Raw genomic sequence first — 19,882 nt, 5'->3', positions numbered from 1 at the left:
GCCGGCCACTCCTGGGAAGGTTCACCACTGTTCCATGTCTTCGCCATTTGTGGATAATGGCTCTCACTGTGGTTCGCTGGATTCCCAAAGCTTTGGAAATGGCTTTATAACCCTTTCCAGACTGATAGATCTCAATTACTTTCTTTTTCAATTGTTCCTGAATTTCTTTGGATCTCGGCATGATGTGTAGCTTTTAAGGATCTTTTGGTGGACTTTACTGTGTCAGGCAGCTCCTATTTAAGTGATGTCTTGATTGAGAACGGGTGTGGCTATAATCAGGCCTGGGTGTGGCTAGAGAAATTGAATTCAGGTGTTAAAAACCACAGTTATAGTATGTTTTAACGAGGGGGGCAATCACTTTTTCACACAGGGCCATGATGGTTTGGATTTTTTTCTCCTTTAAACACTTTTTCACACCACTGTATCAGTCACCCAAAAAAATTGGCCAGCCTTTGACGATCTGTTAAGTAAAGTCGTCTATCTAGTGAACCCAAAGCTTAAGATGCTGACAGACTGTCCCAGGTTCTTGGCCACTGTATGAGTTGTCTTTACTCATTCAACCCGTAACCATCAACGTTAAGGTTGATTCTCTGAAGCGTTGCTGTGTTGAAGGTCAAGAATAGATGTTCAGAAGGTTGTGCCACATGTTCTGACCTTCAAGATGAATCTGATGTTATATGACTCAGAGTGGTCTGCACTGTTACACTCAACTCGAGCCAGGCAGTATAAGATCAGCGTAGTTTTGTCTTTTGATTGCTTTTGCTGACCCATTATAAATGTGCCCGGCTGCTTCTGAACCACACTAACTCAAACTGCTTTGTTTCCCCCAAGGACCCTTCAATTAGGAATAAACAGCCGGTCCCAGCTGCCTACAACAGATACGATCAGGAGCGATTCAAAGGGAAAGAGGGTAAGTTCTAATCCTTATTACTGCTCACACTGCGTGGAGAAGCCCAGTTGGTTATATTAGTCTGGCTATGACAATAAAAAGACGTTAAATTGTAGATTTTAATCACTTTTAACTTTTTTTAAATGTCATGAACTTCTGCTCTTTGCTTCGTTTTTTTTTCTTTCTTTCTTTCAAATAAACATGCAGTTAAACATAGTAAGGCAACATTTTCTTTAAATTGGAGAACTTCAAGAATAAGAAGAGCATTTGTTATTTTTGGTAGCATGTTTGCGGCGTATAGCAAAATGTGCTGTGCAGATTTATTCTTATTTGAATATTAGTATCTTGCCAACTGATTTGGGGAAAGTCTAGCTGCTAGGATGTAAACAGAGACGGTCAGAGTGGTGTGAAGTGGTCCACTGTAGAAACAGCAATGTATCAGACGTCAGGCAGCATATTCATAACAAATTAATGTAATAACGTCCTCTGAGTGAGCTTTTATGGGACGTCTGGTTCCTATCACCGCCACTGTGAACAGCTCTGAGCTTCTGTGGAACAGAGCGTTTCACACCAAACCACTCTGAACAGCTTTGTTGTGTATATGTAAATTTTAACTGTTTAAGTGAATGTAAATTTTTTTTAAAAAAGTCATGTGTAATAGATTAAAACAAAATGCAGCAAATGTGTTTCTTAATTGAGAATATAGGCTGCGCTTACATTACCAGGCTGAAGTGGCACAAATCCGATTTTTTTTTTTTTTACCCTAATGTGGTTCAGATCTGGTGTTTTCAGGGCCGTGTGGACGCAAATCTGATCTTTTCAAATCCAACCTGAGCCACTTTCACATGTGGTCCTAGATCGGATTCATATCCAATTCGTGGCCATGTGACCTTAATGTGATACTCGGATCAGAATTCGTACGCTTTTTTTCCCGCTGCGCCATCATTCCGCGTTACCACGGCAACAGCGCCGAACAGACGTCAAAGCCTGTAAACGGTGGAAAAGCAGCTCATCTCACCTTTTCCTCCTCCGTCTGGCTCTAATAACGAAGCTGAGTGCTGATCAGAGTTAATGATCTTCTCAGCGAAGCTCGTTCTGCTCGTTAGTTTGTGCTGATGATGCAGTGATTCAGTCACGTGACGTTACTGAGTAGGAGGAGCTCATGAGGGTCAGTTCAGGAGCCGGTTCATCACATTAATGACGGATTTGAGTCACTGACCTAAACGAGGGTGAACTGTCGAGTCAGAGATCAGATCTGAGCTAAAAATCGCATTTCAGCAATGAGCCTTGTAATGTGAACGCAGCTGTAATGAATGCATTTTCCCTTTGAGTCTGACCGAAAGATACAAAATTGCTGCTGATTTAGTTCCACTCTTGAATCCACAGAGACGGAGGGATTCAAAATCGACACAATGGGAACCTACCACGGCATGACTCTGAAGTCTGTGACGGTAAGATTCAGGGGCTCGTTTGCTTCCATGTTGCATCACACTATTGTAGGAGTTGTAGGAAATTGGGCTGGTCTTTAGAATATGGTATCAGTTTTTAATTATTTCTAGGGTGACCAATCACTTCTCTTAAATAAACAGGTAAATCATATCATTGCTGTATACCAAAAAACAGGTATCTAATTTTTTTGTACTTCTTGATTTTTTAAAAAAAAAAATTTTTGACGTAACTTGAGAAAATCAGCTGCACTTTATGTGAAAATTTCATGGTGGATGGGCCAATCGAAATGCTGCAAAATTGGAATACAATAAAAAAATGTATTTATTTTTGCATTTAAGTTGCTATTTTTGAGATGCTTGTTTTTTGGACAGCAATGATGTATTTTAATCTGAATTCTTCAGATTCAGAGAATAAACAGCTGCACACTTGTAGCAAATCAAGACTTCATGCTTGTTTCTTGTGTAGTTCATAGCTCAGTTTTATTTATGAGACACATTTTACACTCGATTGTTACAGCAGCTTTGTGAAGGTTTGGGCCAGTGAGAAAGCCAAAGGCAACTGCGACATGACAAGCTTGTTGGAACACAGCATAAGAAGGAGACTTGGAGAGAGGTCACAGTTCGGCTTGGTAAATAAAGTCCTGGTGTAGTGCTGTACGAAAAGCTTCAGGTGATCTGGGATGCAGGCAGGCAGGTTAAGATTGCCTTAAGTCAGGTTTACACCGCACGATATAACCTCCCGATTTGCCTCCTCAGACGAGATTTCGAAATCCAAAGCGAATTTCCGGCTCAGGTGAGGGTAAACTAATCAGCCTAATCATCGTTCCCCTCATCTACTACAACTCAAGAGTGACATGATGCCTCCCAGATTTTTCGAACGTGTTTGATTTTTACAGCTGAAAACAGCGGTCACCACCCCCACTCCTGGACATCAGCCCTCTTGCCGAGTTTAGTTCCAACCTGCATATGCAAGAACCTCTGAAGTTCATCAGCTGGAGCAGGTGTGGCAGATTGTGACTGGACCTGGACTATGTAGGAAGGTAGAACTCCAGGACCAGGGTAGTGACCATTGCTGCTGGTCAGCGATGTATTAGAAGTAGTAAAAGGAATAGCCATTGAAAGAGCTAGCACTTCGAGGCACTCACGATTTTAACTCGAGTCTAGATCGGAATCGTCAGACTTTCGCTCCAAACATGAAATTTACTTGCTTAAAATGACTGTTTGCTGAATTTTCCATATTATTAACACAGTTCTAACATAAAATGTGGTCTGTGCCAGATTTATAAAATACAAAATGTGCCATAACTTTTGCACAGACCTCATTATTGTTTAATTTTTCACCCAATATATTAAATTCAGCAAATAATCAGTAACTGTGCAATAAAATAGCCACTTATTTTCACTGACTCATTTTAATGAACAGCTTGTTTTCCATTGGAGGGTTTTAAAATGGTAGTTCTGCCCATAAAATAGCAGATAATGTTACTTATGTTGTGACTTTAACAGCGAGAGCTGGAAATATGCAAGTATGTTTTGTGTTCGTTTTGGCCGCACAGTGAGAGTTTCAGGTTAGAAGTAAAAGCTGATAAAAATCAGTAGTTGGACAGTTTGGCTGTGAAGAAATTTGAATCAAATTTCTTGAGCCTTACAAAAAAGAGGCGTTGTCCCTACCGCACACTCATCCCGGGTTACGCTTTTACTTTTAGTGAGCGTAATTACAGCGAAAACACATTCTACAAAAAGCTAAAATTAGAGCGGAGACTGTGAGCCAGGCCTTCTCGTCCAACGTCAGTGTCTGACCTCACAAATGTGCCTTGTAGAAAGCCTTCCAGTTGAAGCTGTTATAGCTGCAAAGGGTGGGCCGACATCATATTAAACCCTATGGGTTAAGAATGGGATCTCACTGAAGTTCATATGTGTGTGAAGCCAGACGACCGAATACTATTGGAAATATTGTGTGTGTGTGTATAATGTCTAGATTTAAAATTGTGTGGAGCTTTTCCTCCATGCTCCACCGGAACGTTTGAGTATGGAACCCATCATGCACTTCTGGCAGAACCGGGCCCATCATGCACTTCTGGCAGAACAAACATTGCGGTGCATTGATGCACCGGAGCAGTGAACGCCTACAGTACAGGCTCCGGAGTGCTGAAATAAGTTCTCTCCTCATGTTCTAGAGCAGGAGATGCAATGAAAATATCCTACTCTCTTTCTTCATCTTTACGTAATGAGGCCAGTCATGGGCTGGAGGTTAGGGAACCGGCCCTGTGACCGGAAAGTCTCCGGGTTGATCCCCTGAGCCGACAGTGCATGACTGAGGTGTCCTTGAACACCTAACCCCCAACTGCCCCCCGGGTGCCGTGGATAGGGCTGCCCATTTTATGAGTAATTGTGATTAATTGTGAGCAGCTTGTAATTGAGAGCAGTTGTAAATAGTTCTATTTTCCAGACTTCAGATCGTGTCCAAAATGAGGAAAGCTGAGAAGTTTCACCCAGTGTTTTTCTTCGTGACTGACCTGGTTTAATATTTTTATTGGTCAAAACTTGAAAATCCCAAAGACCACTTAGTAAATAACACTACAGTTTTCTAAGACCAGCTGCCTCTTTAACATTGTTCAAATACTAGGAATCCATGAATCGGCTTCCCGTAAATTCCACTAATCCATGAATTGAAACAGTGTAATGTGCTTCTTCATTGATGTGTGGGGCTTATTCAGCACGCTTTTGGATAAAGTGAAAAGATGGAGATTGGTCAGCAAGAAAATATATGCACAATATACATATACTGTATATGAATGACAGTCGTTTTATTTTAAAAACAGCAGTCTGTAAATACAGCCCTTTCTGCAGACCTCACTGCCCACCAGTGCTGCAAAAGGGTAACGTCTTTTCCCCAAAGGCTTATTGGCTGATGCGATACTCTTAATTCTGAAATCCATGGCCATTGGTCTGATTCATTTACGCTGCAGAATGTCCCGGTCTGATCAATATAAAAGTCTTGTGGCAGATGTCAGTACTGAATTTAAGAGGCTTTTAACTGATAATATAGGCCATCGTTTTACATTTGTTAGATTTTAATTTAATGGTCTTAAACAGGCTGGACATGGAGTTACCCAGAATTCTTTGCAAGTAGAATTTTCTACCTCAGATATTTCTTGCTTTTCAGTAATTACCTCAGTTTAGTTTTCTGCATTATCATGTGATTTTTGCTGTAGTTTAGCTTTGTGTTTTACATATTCTTATTATAACCAAGATCACTGGGAGACCACAAGACTGAATTAATTTTCAGCAGTACTTTCATTGATACCAATAAAACACTAATGCTTTTTAGTATCAGCCCATAACATCAGCCATCTGATATACAGGATGATTAAAAAAAGATTCATCTGATTTCAAAGTGTAGTATTTTTACAACCGTGAGGTGCTGAGGAACCAATCACGGTCCAACTGTAAGAGCGGGTCTTAGAGTTTCTGACTAGCTCCTTCAGTCTGAGAGGAGCTGAGACCCCTGAGCAGAACGTTCTGCGTTCTCCACGTCAATAAGAGTGAATCCGTCAGAACTGTGCTGTGTGATTTTCATCAGCAGTGAAGCTCCAGCAGCTCAGAGCGTTCGGCGTTGGTTCCACAGCACTGGATGATCTCCGAGATCCCACTGAAAGAGCCGTGAGAGCAGCGACGCCCGACTCGCTCAGTCCAGTCTGGGATGAGTTTAACTTTGGTGTTGATGTCGTCCGTCCAGCTGGAGGAGGTTCAGACTGAGCACTTACAAAATTACATAAACTTTATGCTCATTTAAACCGTTTACATATCAATGCAGTGAACTGTAATGATTTACAAATGAAATGAATCTTTTTGAATCGCCCTGAATATCGGTCAGGCTCTGCTTACGCTGTAGACTTGCAGTAATTCAGACCCAGAGATCAGGAGAATCTTTACCTTCACATTTATTTTGGCCAATGAAATAAAGTTTTCTGTTGGTGAACGGTTCCTTCCCTCTCATTCCCAGGAATGTTTGTGCTTTTCAAACTTAAGTTTGGCAAAAACCTCTTTCAATCCCGCTTTCGACCGTTCACGCCATGAAGCGTTTCCAGAGTAGTTTTCTTTGGCGAAGCCTGCGGACTTTGTCCTTTTCCTTCGGCACATTGATGCAGGCGCTGTGCTTGTTGGTCTGTAGGTGATGCCAGTACTTTATTAACTCGGTGGGAAGGAACCCATGAGAGGTTATCAGGTGACTGTATTTGCAGCTCGAGTACGATACCCTCCAGTGATTGAACAGGAATTCATTGGGTGGTGGAACTGGTTCTATCCTCAGTTTTGCCAAGCAGAGTCCTACATAAACATCCTCAAGATGCAGCCTTCGTATGCTCAGAGAAGCCCTGTATATCAGCTCTGCCAGGTCGCCCGAGAAGACGTATCCAGTTCCCGAGCAAAAAGTAGGGTACCGCTTGCTGGGGTACAGCTCCGGTGACATGTACCACTTGCTGTGTTTATTTCTATTTGGAGAGTAGCCCCGCATGAGGTACCCAGTGAAATACTTTCTCTTCTCTTGTCTTGGCGGAAGGCTGGGATTGAGAAGTTTTTGGATGAGGTATTCCGTATTGATGAACATGTCACTGTCCGTCTTCATGACGTAACTAGCTCCTGGGCAGTACGTTGCTATCCAGTGCATTCCCATCAGTGTCTTGATGGTAAGGTTGTAATATGAGTCTATGTAATTTTGCTGGATAATGTCATGATACTGTTGAGACTCTGCCTCTATGGAGCTCTGCAGTTGGCTGGTGGTAAGTCCTTCTCTTATTCCCAAAAGGAAGAGCCGTACAAATCCCACTCCCTCAGCAATGCTCTCATTCCCCCACGTCTGCCTGATGGCATCCCTGGCCTGAACATGCTGGGGCTCAATGGCAATCAATAACACTAAGAAAGGATCCTTTTCCTGACACTTGTCTTCTTCATTGATGATGTATTTGTAGGGTTCTACCTTGAGGATACTCTCTGCTCTTACCTCCTCGCTTAAACTGGCATTAGAGGCCAGAGAGTTCTTCAGCCCTTGCTGGGAGGAGTCTTCCAGAATGGAGCTGAGGTTTCCCTCTGACCTTGCTGGAAAAGGGGACATTGCTTCCTGTCTCAATATCTTCTGCTTGGTCATGCTGTGGTTCCTCTCCAGTTTCTGCGATGTGTGAGTTACACTGTTCACCTGGTGGTCCTTCTTTCCTGCCAGCAAGCTGTATTCACTGATGAAGAGCAACACTCCCACACACAGGAGCAAAACTAGAATCCCAGCTATGTTCGTACAGCAGTGCCTTCGCTTCCACTGCATGATTCTGTTGCTCGGGTCCTGATGCTCAGAGGCGTCCAGGTGAAGGATGAATCAGCCGTTGCGTCAGGATCTGTAGGCAGAGAAACGCAGTTTCTTTTACAGAGGAACACATGCTGCATAACGAATTCCACAGATTCCACTAGGTGGTCAGTGTTTCTTAATGTTACCCATGTATTATGGCTTGGCAAGTCTTGCTCCTGCAGTGTGTTTGAGGGCTGTAAAGCACCAATGTCAGTAATAAAAACTGACCTTGATGCTTTGTAGCCTATAAACAAATTGCATAAACAAGACCTGTTGTCAGCTCTGCTTCCCAGAATCATAAGCACGTTATTCCATCAAATAATGTCACACATACAAGGATTTTGTCTTGGTGAGTCATGCATGTTTGGCATGTAACACACGGAACTGCCAAGACAAGCAAATGAGTATTAAACTATGGGAAAAGTAAATTGAAATACAATAAAGATTAAGGATGGTAACACTTTATTTGGATGGTCCACTGTGGACACACAGGCGGTCTTTAGCTAACCTTCAACTAAATGTCTGTTAAATGCGCCTGAACTTGAAGTTGAGTGTGAAAGATTCTTTGAAACCCACCCCTAACCTTAATATTGCTCATAATCAATTGAGCATCACCAAAAAGTTTGTTAATAATACAAACATATCGCTGTTGTTTTTGACATAATTTGAAAATGCCTGTTGCTCTTTACATTGGGTGTAAGTTTCATGATGAATGGACAAAAAGAAACAGCCCAAAACGACTTGGGAAAAAATTCTGGTTCCATTGACTTCCATTAAAAGTAGAGCATGTTTTTTCCGTCTCCTGTAAAGTTCCCATTTTGGAGATACGAGGTTTTCTTCAAACAGCAGCGATTATGTAGATCATCTATAGGGGACTGTCTAAATAAATGAAAAATAAATTTTTCGTTATGGAGACTGCAAATTACAACGTTCAAAGGCTGTATGACCTCTTTTATTAACTGTGTTTTCTGTGAGTGCTGTGGAAACCCTAAATGTCTGAGTGAAAGTTTTAAGTGTGCTTTTTAAAAAGTTCTGTACAAAATTCACCCAAATTCCCCTTTTTAATTATCGGGCTTTCATTGTCAACTTTGTTTACGTCTTGTAATTAATATTCCTCGGTTGTTAGATTCGTTCTAAAACTTTAAGCTGCAACTTCCAGTTTTTAAACATTTTGGCGAATAATGTCTTTAATGATCCAAATAAAAACATGGTAGATATGGCAGTTAGCAGATTGCATTTTCTGGCCATTTAACACCAAATTGAGCTCTAACTTTGTTCTACTGTTGGCAGAACATTCAAGCTAAGGTCCATCGTTACTCAGTTCCCCTTGAGGAACCTAATACAGAACAGTTAACCTCTTTAAAAACCCAGACTAACGCTTATTATTCAGTACCTACAGGCTGAGCTATTCTTAGGTTAGAAGTGAGTAATGAAACTTTGGGCCTGCTGGTGCGCCCTGGCCATTTAAGGGGTCAAGGACACCCTGGCTGGTTCTAGTTTATTAGGTGCCGTTTAAGGTGGGCAGTCGGGGGCTGGAGGTTAGGGAGCCAGCCCTGTGACCGGAAGGTCGCTGGTTTGATCCCCTGAGCCGACAGTAAGTGACTGAAGTGCCCTTGAGCAAGACGCCTAAACCCCAACTGCTAGTGTGCATATGGGGTTTCACTGCACGGATGGGTGAACTACCCCCATTGTGGGACTAATAATGGTCTCTTTAATTTAAGACAAGGTGTCATGGTTAAAAACAAATTTAAATTCCTTCAATCTCTTAATGCTGGATTTATCAGATTGCTGCAGCTCCAGAACCATTTTTTCCAGACAAAAACTGAGGCAAACTTTTCAGGCAAGCCTGGTTTTTAGTTGACTATTAGTCTTGAAACTGAAACAGGGTGGGGAAAAAAACCAAAAAAACCCAAGTGCTTTTTGGTTATAATCGTGGGTGCACACTTCCCGTTCAGGCAGATGTACTCGACATTCCACAACAGTCTGAGTATAATACATATAAACATTCTGTTCACTGTGATCCATTCCTGACGCTTCGGAACGTGAAAAACTACAAATTTGGGGTTTGCAAGTTTGATAAGGCAGTGCCTAGAAACTACAAGCTGCGGTGAGGCGTGCTGCCGCGGCTTCTGCAGTCGTTTAACTGTGTGCTCAGTGTGTTTTTGCCTCACTGTGTAGGATGACTCACATCTAGTCTTTCTGAGAGGACTACTTCCTCAGACTGAACATGAAAAGCCAATATCTTGCTGTCGTTCTGTCTGTTTACCAACGAAGAGGTTTCTCACTTCATTTTCCTCTGGGGCAAAGCTGTGGTCCACGCTACACGCGCATCTCCACTTATCATTAAACGCGGCTGATTGATTGTTTACAGCACTAAAAATATCCCCCTGCTGACTTCTGCCGTGGCCTGCTGCCGCTGCCATGCTCTGGTTTTGCTTCTCCGTTTCCCTTCGTGAAAGCTCCCTTCGAGTGGCGGTGGCTCTCAACCTGTGTAACGGAATAACGCAGCAGCCTGCTCGAGAACCTGCTGAACAAAAGAGCCGTTTGTGGCGAAAATGCCGAACATACAAAGAGCTTTTGATCTTTCTTATCGTATTGCAGGGATGATAACCCTGTGCTTTCTCCTTCTGCCCTGGTGGACCATCTTTAAGCTATGAAACGTACCTCTTTTCACCCAGAACGCTGGAGGTTGGCGCAAGCGGCATGTTCGGCGCAGGTGTGCCCGACCGTTACTGCCACGTGTGGGCAGCTTTGGGCGTGCTGAGGGTCCATCGTTTCCACAGCAGATTTCCAGTCAGTCATTTTGACGCCACCTTTTGACCGCTTTCCTGTCCCCACAGTAGTCCAGGTCACATTTTTCCCTTCCTCCCTCGCTCTCCTGCCCTCCTTCTGTCCGTTTCGGCGCTGGTGGAGGCAACAGGATGGAGATTAACGCGGCTCCTTCTTCAGCATCCTCATCCCCGAGGCTTCGAGCGGCGCCTGTGCTCGTTGCGGCGTGTTGCTAGGCAGGATGCTCCTTTCCTTCCCCCTCGCTCTCCTTCTGTCTCGCTCGCTGTTCGGTCACGCTCGTCTCCCTCCCCCTTTTCTCTTTATTTCTCTCTCCAGCGTTTTATGGATCCTCCTTCTGCAGCGCTGCTCTGCCGTCTCGGTCCTACTGGTCGTACACTGGGGGGGCAGGGGTGGGGGGGGGGGGGGGGGTAGTACGTCCTCCACGTGACCCATTTGTATTCCTGCCCACCTCTCTGTCGGGGAGTGTCTTGCTCAGCCAGCCGTGTTTTTTGGGGGTGGTTGGGGACGGGCAGGAAACCAAGTTATCGCATGTGTTTTTTTTTTTCCTAAGCGACCGTATCCTTTATTACACAGGCTCTGCTGAATGTTTATACCAGAGGCAGTCTGGTGTAGTGTTGGCTTATCACGAATGTAAATGTGGCGTTTTGTGACACCAGGAGCAGTGAATTCAGATCGGATGAATCGGTTACGATGCTGTAGCATCAAAGAATTTAACTCAGTGCAAAGTTATGGAGATGATTCAGCTCCTCAAACGGAACAATGGAAACAAAAAAAACCCGACTGGTTCTTGGTTATATTTGTAAGGGGATCTGGTCACTGCACACTTCCCGTTCAGGCGGGGGGATACGACATTCCACAGCAGTCTAACAATGTAATACATATAAACCTTCTGTCCGCTGTGGTCCGTTCCTGACGTCCATTCCTTCGGAACGTGAAAAACTACAGATTTATGTAATGTTGTGTATTTAATTTAACGACTGCCCTTAATCTGCTACTGATGGTCGTCCAGTGGTTGGAATCCCACCTCTTTATTGTTATTGCTATAACACAGTCGCCAGTCCGTCAGATCTTATCCTGGCTGTTCTTGATGTTGGTAATGGTAATCTAATTTTAATCGTGTTTCTTTAATCATAATATCGAAAAAATTCTTTGCGTTATTCAAAGAGGTGGAGGGGAGAACGGGTTCTTTTGGTTACATTAATCTCTGAGGTGTTCAAATTCCTTAATTCTGATTTTTAGCTCAGATCCGATCTCTGACTCGACGTTTCACACTCGTTTAGGTCAGTGATTCAAATCTGTCATTAATGTGATGAACCGGCTCCTGAACTGACCCTCATGAGCTCCTCCTGCTCAGTGACGTCACGTGACTGAATCACTGCATCATCAGCACAAACTAACGAGCAGAACGAGCTTCGCTGAGAAGATCATTAACTCTGATCAGCTCTCAGCTTCGTTATTAGAGCCAGACCGAGGAGAAAAAGGTGAGACGAGCTGCTTTTCCACCGTTTGCAGGCTTTGACGTCGGTTCGGCGCTGTTGCCGTGGTAACGCTGAGTGATGGCGCAGCGGGAAAAAAAGCACATGAATTCCAATCTGAGGTTTCATTAAAGGCCAAAAGGCCACGAATCGGATACGCATCCGATCTAGGACCACATGTAAAAGTGGCTCGGGTCAGATTTGAAAATATCAGATTTCAGATTTGGGCCTCTTCAGCCTGGTAATGTGAACGCAGCCATAGCCCCAGCTTACTGATTGTCCTATAATGGTACTGGTTTCTGGAAAGCTGCTTTGGGATTAGGCAGAAGTTGATATTAATGGGTATTTGTCAGATGGAGCCAGGGCGAACATCTTCCCTGAGAATCTACAGTGCATCATCAAAATGAAGTGTTGGTGGTTTGGGCCCTGTTGAATCATTTGTCATGTTCTTATGTTGCTGTGGTCGGGCTCAATCCTGGAGGACGGATGGATGAACTTGGACCTGCTCATTGATTCCAGGCTGAGAGCAAATATTAATCTTTGTCCTCTCTTCCCCCACCTCCCTCTCTCTGACTGTCACCCCCCCCCCCCCCCCCCCCCCTCTCTCTCTCTCTCTCTCTCTCTCTCTCTCTCTCTCTCTCTCTCTCTCTCTCTCTCTCTCTCTCTCTCTCTCTCTCTCTCTCTCTCTCTGTGTCTGTCTGTCTGTGTCTCTCAGGAAGGAGCATCAGCGCGGAAGGCTCAGACTCCTGCTATGCAGCCTGTTCCCAGACCAGGTGGGTCTGATGCTGTTTTACACCTGTCTGTGCACATCCGTGGCTTTTCCCCCCCTAACGCTCCACCGCTGCCCAGTAGGGGTAGACGATTGTTACTTTGGCACAATAAAGATGGGTAACTTTACCCATTTCCCCTTTCCAACATTGACATTTCTTATCTTGCTGTAGAAGCCGCCTCAGGTGGCTCTTTTAACTGTACTAATTGAGGAAAGCTCTAGTAGAACAACAGCTTCAAAATATTTTTCCAGATTTTCTTTACGTTTATCAAGTTACATTTATTAGCCAAAGTAGCGGCTCAGCAGCTATAATGCTGGCTCAGTTAGCGAACATGCATGAAACTAAAGGGCAGGTTGTTTTTGCTCTTATGCTTCTGAATATAAACTGTTTATAAAATGTTATGCTGTGTGAATTATAGCTTTGGAGGGGATCGCCAAGTCAGAATGATTAGATCATTTTAGTGGTCCTTTGACTGACTGACCGGAAGACCATTGCATAGCATAGTGCCTCAAACTCCACTGCTGCCGTAATAAAAGTGGCTGTGTGGTTTTCAAACAAATTAACTGTGTTTACTTAAACTCTTACTAAGCTGCACCTTCGTCGTCTGCATCATTTTTAATAAAATAAGCAACTGGCATCAAAATACGCCCCAACCAGTATCCTAGTCTTCCAGCCCTGTGCTGCTGTGGATTTGATTAGGTTATGCTTCCCTGGGAAATGATATTCTAACATCAAATCTCATTTTTCGCCGTGATTATTTTTCAACCACCCAAACAATTTACACAGTAGTGGAATCTACATAATAAAACAATGCACCAAACAATTTTTCTCTCTCTAGATATTCTTAAATTGAATTTTGGCCAGTAATGCATGGCGGCTTCCTTGGTGCTTTAATATATCTTTACACCCAGTTTATGTCCATGTACAGTCACGTCTGTCGCTCGTCTAGACTCGACCAGTCGTGGTTTCCACTCTGGATTATCATGTATGTTCCTAAAAAAAAGACCAGGAGGGGGAAAAACCCAGAACAAACCTGAAAGAACAAACCTACAAAAACTAATCTGGTGAAACAGGAGGACGGAGTCCAGGTGGCGGTGGCGGCAGAGCAGCCTTGTGTAGGTCGTGTAGAGCGACGGTGAGGGATGGGCTGAGCTGAGGCGAGTGACGGCTCCCTCAGCCGCGCTGATGTAGATTAATGTGACGGTGTGTGTACAAGAACTCTCATGTTCAAGATCACCCGGACAAACGAGCGGTGAAATAAAACTGGACAAGCGGATTTCCGAGGTGTTCATGTGGCACGTTTCCATAGTTTGAGTTATTTATATTCATGATATCTATTAATCATAATTACACCTGTGTCTTCTATGCTATATAGTTAGAAGTACTATAGTTATAATTATGTAATGGAAATGTATATCGCAGGGGTCAGAACAAAACCTGTATCACTATAAAGGAATCTTCACAGGAAAAGGGAAAAAAAAAATAGCACATCATTTTGGACCATGTATTTGCACGCATGTATACATGTGGAGCTTTTTTTAAAGACATTATTTCTGTGATGAAAGTCGTATTGGTCACATTGCATTGATATTGCATTAGAATAGTGTGTGTGTGTGTGTGTGTGTGTGTGTGTGTGTGTGTGTGTAGTAACTTTCCTTTTGTTTTGTCTTTGTAGTCTCTCAAGCAAGACCTCCACCAAACCAAAAGAAAGGTATGGATTTATGATTTTATTTTTTACTTATTTATTCCGTCTATTATAGGTTTATGTTGGAGGGGGAGAGAGTTCCAAATTTGGTCCACAAAAAGTTACACGGCATGCTTAATCAGTTTTTTGTGTGCTGTTATTATATTTATTTATTTATTTATTTGGAGTTATGACCAGCAATCAAACAAACACACATAAAACAAATAACTAAGTTATTCATCCATCCATCCATCCGTTATCTTGCGCTTCTCCGGGGTTCGGGTCGCGGGGGCAGCATCCTAAGCAATGAGGCCCAGACCTCCCTTTCCCCAGCCACTTCTGGCGTTCCCAGGCCAGCTGGGCCATATAGTCACGCCAGCATGTCCAGGGTCTTCCCCGGGGTCTCCCGAGGGAGGCGTCCAGGAGGCATTCTAACCAGATGCCCGAACCACCTCAGCTGGCTCCTCTCGACGTGGAGAAGCAGCGGCTCTACTCCGAGTCCCTCCCGGATGACCGAACTTCTCACCCTATCTCTAAGGGAGAGTCCAGCCACCCTGCGGAGGAAACTCATTTCGGCCGCTTGTATTCGCGATCTCATTCTTTCGGTCATTACCCAAAGCTCATGACCATAGGTGAGGGTGGGAACGTAGATCGACCGGTAAATCGAGAGCCTTGCCTTATGGCTCAGCTCTTTCTTTACCACAACAGACCGGTAAAGAGCCCGCATCACTGCTGACCCAGCACCAATCCGCCTGTCGATCTCCCGCTCCCTTGTACCATCACTCGTGAACAAGACCCCGAGATACTTAAACTCCTCCACTTGAGGCAAGAGCCTATCCCCGACCCAGAGAGGGCTCTCCACTCTTTTCCGCCTGAGAACCATGGTCTCGGATTTAGAGGTACTGATTCTCATCCCGGCCGCTTCACACTTGGCTGCAAACCGATCCAGCGAAAGCTGAAGTTCACGGCCTGATGTCCCCAATAGGACCACATCATCTGCAAACAGCAGCGATGTGACCCTGCAGTCACCAAACCGGACACCCTCCATCCCCTGACTGCACCTAGAAATTCTATCCATAAAAATTATGAATAGAATCGGTGACAAAGGGCAGCCCTGACGGAGTCCAACTCTCACTGGGAACGAATCTGACTTACTGCCGGCCATGCGAACCAAACTCCAGCTTTGTTTGTGCAGGGCCTGGATGGCTCATACTAAGTAATTAAGTAGGTAAAAATAGTACAGCCTACAAAAAAACAGACAGGTAGACTGCGTACAGAGCAACTGGACAATAGAGCCTGACTGGTACGTTGCATTTCGACAGCAGAACATTTCAGTAGTGGGCACAGATCATTGATAATTAGCTAAAAGAGACCCTTCGGCAGTGTCGGATATGTATACACACTTTAATCAGTCACCGTCTGAACAGTACAGTAGAATAGCATCTAGACTTCTGGCTGGGAGTGTGAACGTTAAAGCCATTGAAGCAGATTTTGTTGGAGTTGCCCATTTGGTTTGGGGCACTTAAGGAAATTTTGAACCGTGATCAGGGAGGACTTATTCAGGCATCAGCTAAAATAAGCCACTTCTTCTCGCTCTCAGCACATAGACAAACCCAGTCCAGCCACTGCAGTCCATGGCACGGTCCTGTCCGGCCCGCAAAATGTTTTCGTTTTCTATTGATATCGGCCTGTTTCACAATGAGCTGCACTACAGTCCCCAGCATGCTGTGCAACAGAATGTGTGCCATGACTCTCCAACTCCAACAACCGTCTATGGGACAGCAGTTAAACCTGAATTCTGTTCAGTTGTACACAACTCCACAGCAGTCGTATCACCAAACACACCGGCTGCAGTTCAACCAACATAAACCCTGAACAGCAGCTCAGAAACTGAGCCCAAGTCTTCATAGACTTGCACCAAAGGGATGGCAGGTGAACAGTTACGCATGGAATATGTTAAGTATTCGTGTAAAGTTTCAAGGTCAGTTGTAAGTGTCTGTATTTTACTGTTGAGGTTTTTGCGTATTTTGAATAAATAATGGCCAGTTTGGGTTTACAGCACAGGCTGTCAGTGGTTTTAGAGAATAGGTGGGCCCGGGTGGAAAGAGCTTATAACACAGCCTGTGGTTTTACCACTTGTCTAGCCTGCATGCTTCCCCTGCTGCAGTAATACAGGCTGAAATAATGCAGGAAAGTTCCAGCAGCACCTCATTTGCTGTATGGATTTTAAGCATAGACCGTGTGAGTCAGGCTCCAGGACTCTCAGGCCTCAGCGCTGTAGAAATGAAGTGTTCTACCCCTTAAACACCCTTTCATTTTCTGTATCCAACCCAGTTTGACGTGCCTGGCCAAGACTAAAGTCTTAGTGTCGCATTTTAAAGTGTTGCCAACTAGAAAAAGCAGCAGAATACAGACTAAAACTGACCGTGTGCCAAAAACGTGCATGTGACTGTTAGAAAAGGCTGCACCGATCAACGTGGGAGTGTTCTGCATTGCAGTGCGGAAGAGGCGCGGTCACTACTTCAGCCTGAAAAGCTTCTAAACCATTTTAGCTTTTTTTTTAAACTACCTTACTGCAAGAGCAAGCAAGATAGGAGTTGAGACAGTCACCCCACCGCTGTCATTCTTTGACAGCTAGGGCGGCACAAAATAGAGACCACAATGACTAAATGAGACGTGAGGGGTTGTTTTGTTTTTCATGTAGACGTAAAACTATCCTGGAAAATAGAAATAAAAAAAGATGAAATGGTGCAAAAGTAGCTCCTTTTTGCTCTGAAATGCAGCCAGCAATTTAAATAAAGAATAAAAAGATGAATAAATATGTAGTTCAAATAAATATAAAGAGCTTTGTGATGAATATATAGTTTCTTATAAAGCTCTGGAGATGTGGATCTTTTTTTTTTTTTATATATATCTGGCCATTTACTCAAATGATTGTCAGTCGTTAAATCACTGTGGTCAGTTTTATTTAGCAGCTTGTTTCATTTTCTAGGTTCAAGAACCCCCATCATCATCATACCAGCTGCCACCACTTCCCTTATCACCATGCTCAACGCCAAGGACCTCTTGCAGGACCTGAAGTAAGTCTGATGGGCTGTCTCACTGCCGCCGGGACTAAAGGAACTGGAGAAAACCTCTAATTTTGGTTCTGTATGTCATTCTGAAGGTTTGTGACGTCTGAGGAGAAGAAGAAACAAGGCATCCAGAGGGACAATGAGGTACTGCTGCAGAGGCGTAAAGACCTGGTGCAGCCAGGAGGGTCCACCATCAGCGTCACCGTTCCTTACAGGGTGATCGACCAGCCTCTGAAACTGGCACCACAAGACTGGTACATCCCACTCTGACACCAGTTCTCATCACGTTCTGCAAACGTCCTTAGTACATAAAGAATCTGGTGATGGCACGTCACGTTACTCGGGAATCTTGACTGAAATGTCAGTAAAACCTAAAGTTTTGTGGCCGTTTTGTCCAAACAAAACATCAAAATATCTCACCTTTTCCTTCTCCGTCTGGCTCTAATAATGAAGCTGAGGGCTGATCAGAGTTAATGATCTTCTCAGCGAAGCTCGTTCTGCTCGTTAGTTTGTGCTGATGATGCAGCGATTCAGTCACGTGACGTCACTGAGTAGGAGGAGCCCATGAGGGTCAGTTCAGGATGCTGGTTCATCCCATTAATGATGGATTTGAGTCACTGATGTTACGATGTTTGGAACTCATAAAAAAAATACACAATTATATTGATAAAAATAGTGATTTTAGAGTGGTTTGATGTGACGTGTTCCAGACGCAGTTTTGAGAAGGTTATGGCCTAAAACATAATTGCTTCCAATACATTTGTGGTGTAGAGGTACATGCGGGGTACTGTAAAGCAGAATAGTCCCAAAGATTTTTCCACTATTTTCCATCATCAACATTTGTGTATGTTCTCTGGTGGTTCTGGATGGTAAATAAAACGTTTATATCCGTGGTGTTGTCATGACGACGTCTGGTTCCCATCACCACCACTATAAATAAAGAATAGTCTGGAAGTTTCTCTGAATGCCTTTGTTTACGTCCCAGTGACTCAATTGCATATACATTTTCAAAAATGGGTGGAATTCCCCTTTGTTACCTTTTGGCACCCATATAACCTTTTTTGATCCTTTCGATCCAGGGACCGCGTCGTAGCCGTCTTTGTCCAGGGTCCTGCCTGGCAGTTCAAGGGATGGCCATGGTTACTGCCTGACGGATCCCCCGTGGACATTTTTGCAAAGAGTAAGTTATTATTTTTGTAACGGCACATGCTTTATTGTACTGACTCGGAAAGGAACCTTTTGACTGACAAGCAAAATAGCCAATCACAAACTGTTGTTTCGTGTGGCTTGCAGGGGCAACCAGCTGTAAAATTGTGCTGCAACAAAAACACACCTGCATGAAACAGTGTGGATACGATGATTTATGGCTAAAGGGAAATAACATGTGCACCCGAAGCAAAACTCTTGATTGATATTTCAGGACAGGTTTCACCCAGTTTAATTTTGTGGAAGGTAACTAGTGGCAGGACATGCTTCACACTGCTCGACGCTTTGTTTTTCAGTCAGAGCCTTCCATCTGAAGTACGACGAAGTGCGCATGGACCCCAACGTGCAGAAGTGGGACGTCACTGTGCTTGAACTGAGCCACCACAAGCGGCATCTGGACCGACCCGTCTTCCTGCGCTTCTGGGAGACACTGGACAAGTTAGCTTACACCAACCAAAAGCTCTGATCACATTGATTTATCAGTCTACTCAGGCTTTAGCAGAGCTCAGTAACACTGAGATTAATAACTGATCACATTGATTTATCAGTCTACTCAGGCTTTAGCAGAGCTCAGTAACACTGAGATTAATAACCGATCACATTGATTTATCAGTCTACTCAGGCTTTAGCAGAGCTCAGTAACACTGAGATTAATAACTGATCACATTGATTCATCAGTCTACTCAGACTTTAGCAGAGCTCAGTAACGCTGAGATTAATAACTGATCACATTGATTTATCAGTCTACTCAGGCTTTAGCAGAGCTCAGTAACGCTGAGATTAATAACCGATCACATTGATTTATCAATCTACTCAGGCTTTAGCAGAGCTCAGTAACGCTGAGATTAATAACTGATCACATTGATTTATCAGTCTACTCAGGCTTTAGCAGAGCTCAGTAACACTGAGATTAATAACCGATCACATTGATTTATCAGTCTACTCAGGCTTTAGCAGAGCTCAGTAACGCTGAGATTAATAACCGATCACATTGATTTATCAGTCTACTCAGGCTTTAGCAGAGCTCAGTAACACTGAGATTAATAACCGATCACATTGATTTATCAGTCTACTCAGACTTTAGCAGAGCTCAGTAACACTGAGATTAATAACCGATCACATTGATTTATCAGTCTACTCAGGCTTTAGCAGAGCTCAGTAACGCTGAGATTAATAACCGATCACATTGATTTATCAGTCTACTCAGG

General features: G+C 43.8%; 2 protein-coding genes across 2 annotated transcripts in view; one reads left to right on the top strand and one right to left on the bottom strand.

Annotated features, from left to right (window-relative positions):
• The window catches only part of cdc73 (cell division cycle 73, Paf1/RNA polymerase II complex component, homolog (S. cerevisiae)), a 44,399-nt gene that overhangs the window by 21,706 nt on the left and 2,811 nt on the right, over window positions 1-19,882 (top strand). The window contains exons 9-16 of the mRNA XM_037547283.1: window positions 832-910; window positions 2,276-2,340; window positions 12,656-12,713; window positions 14,386-14,421; window positions 17,387-17,474; window positions 17,561-17,722; window positions 18,548-18,648; window positions 18,971-19,112. Of these exons, the coding sequence (XP_037403180.1) occupies window positions 832-910; window positions 2,276-2,340; window positions 12,656-12,713; window positions 14,386-14,421; window positions 17,387-17,474; window positions 17,561-17,722; window positions 18,548-18,648; window positions 18,971-19,112 (731 nt within the window). The remainder of the gene's footprint in view (window positions 1-831; window positions 911-2,275; window positions 2,341-12,655; window positions 12,714-14,385; window positions 14,422-17,386; window positions 17,475-17,560; window positions 17,723-18,547; window positions 18,649-18,970; window positions 19,113-19,882) is intronic.
• LOC108430776 (beta-1,3-galactosyltransferase 2-like) lies at window positions 6,073-10,840 on the bottom strand. Its single transcript, XM_017703481.2, has 2 exons — window positions 10,340-10,840; window positions 6,073-7,724 (listed from the first exon to the last, which is right to left on the bottom strand). The coding sequence occupies exon 2, from the start codon at window positions 7,652-7,654 to the stop codon at window positions 6,407-6,409; it is 1,248 nt and encodes a 415-aa protein (XP_017558970.1). The 5' UTR covers window positions 7,655-7,724; window positions 10,340-10,840; the 3' UTR covers window positions 6,073-6,406.

The sequence above is a fragment of the Pygocentrus nattereri genome, chromosome 2 (genome assembly GCF_015220715.1).
Source record: "Pygocentrus nattereri isolate fPygNat1 chromosome 2, fPygNat1.pri, whole genome shotgun sequence".
Classification (NCBI taxonomy): domain Eukaryota; kingdom Metazoa; phylum Chordata; class Actinopteri; order Characiformes; family Serrasalmidae; genus Pygocentrus; species Pygocentrus nattereri.
Note: the sequence above shows the minus strand (reverse complement) of the source record. Positions and strands in the feature narration are given on the sequence as shown.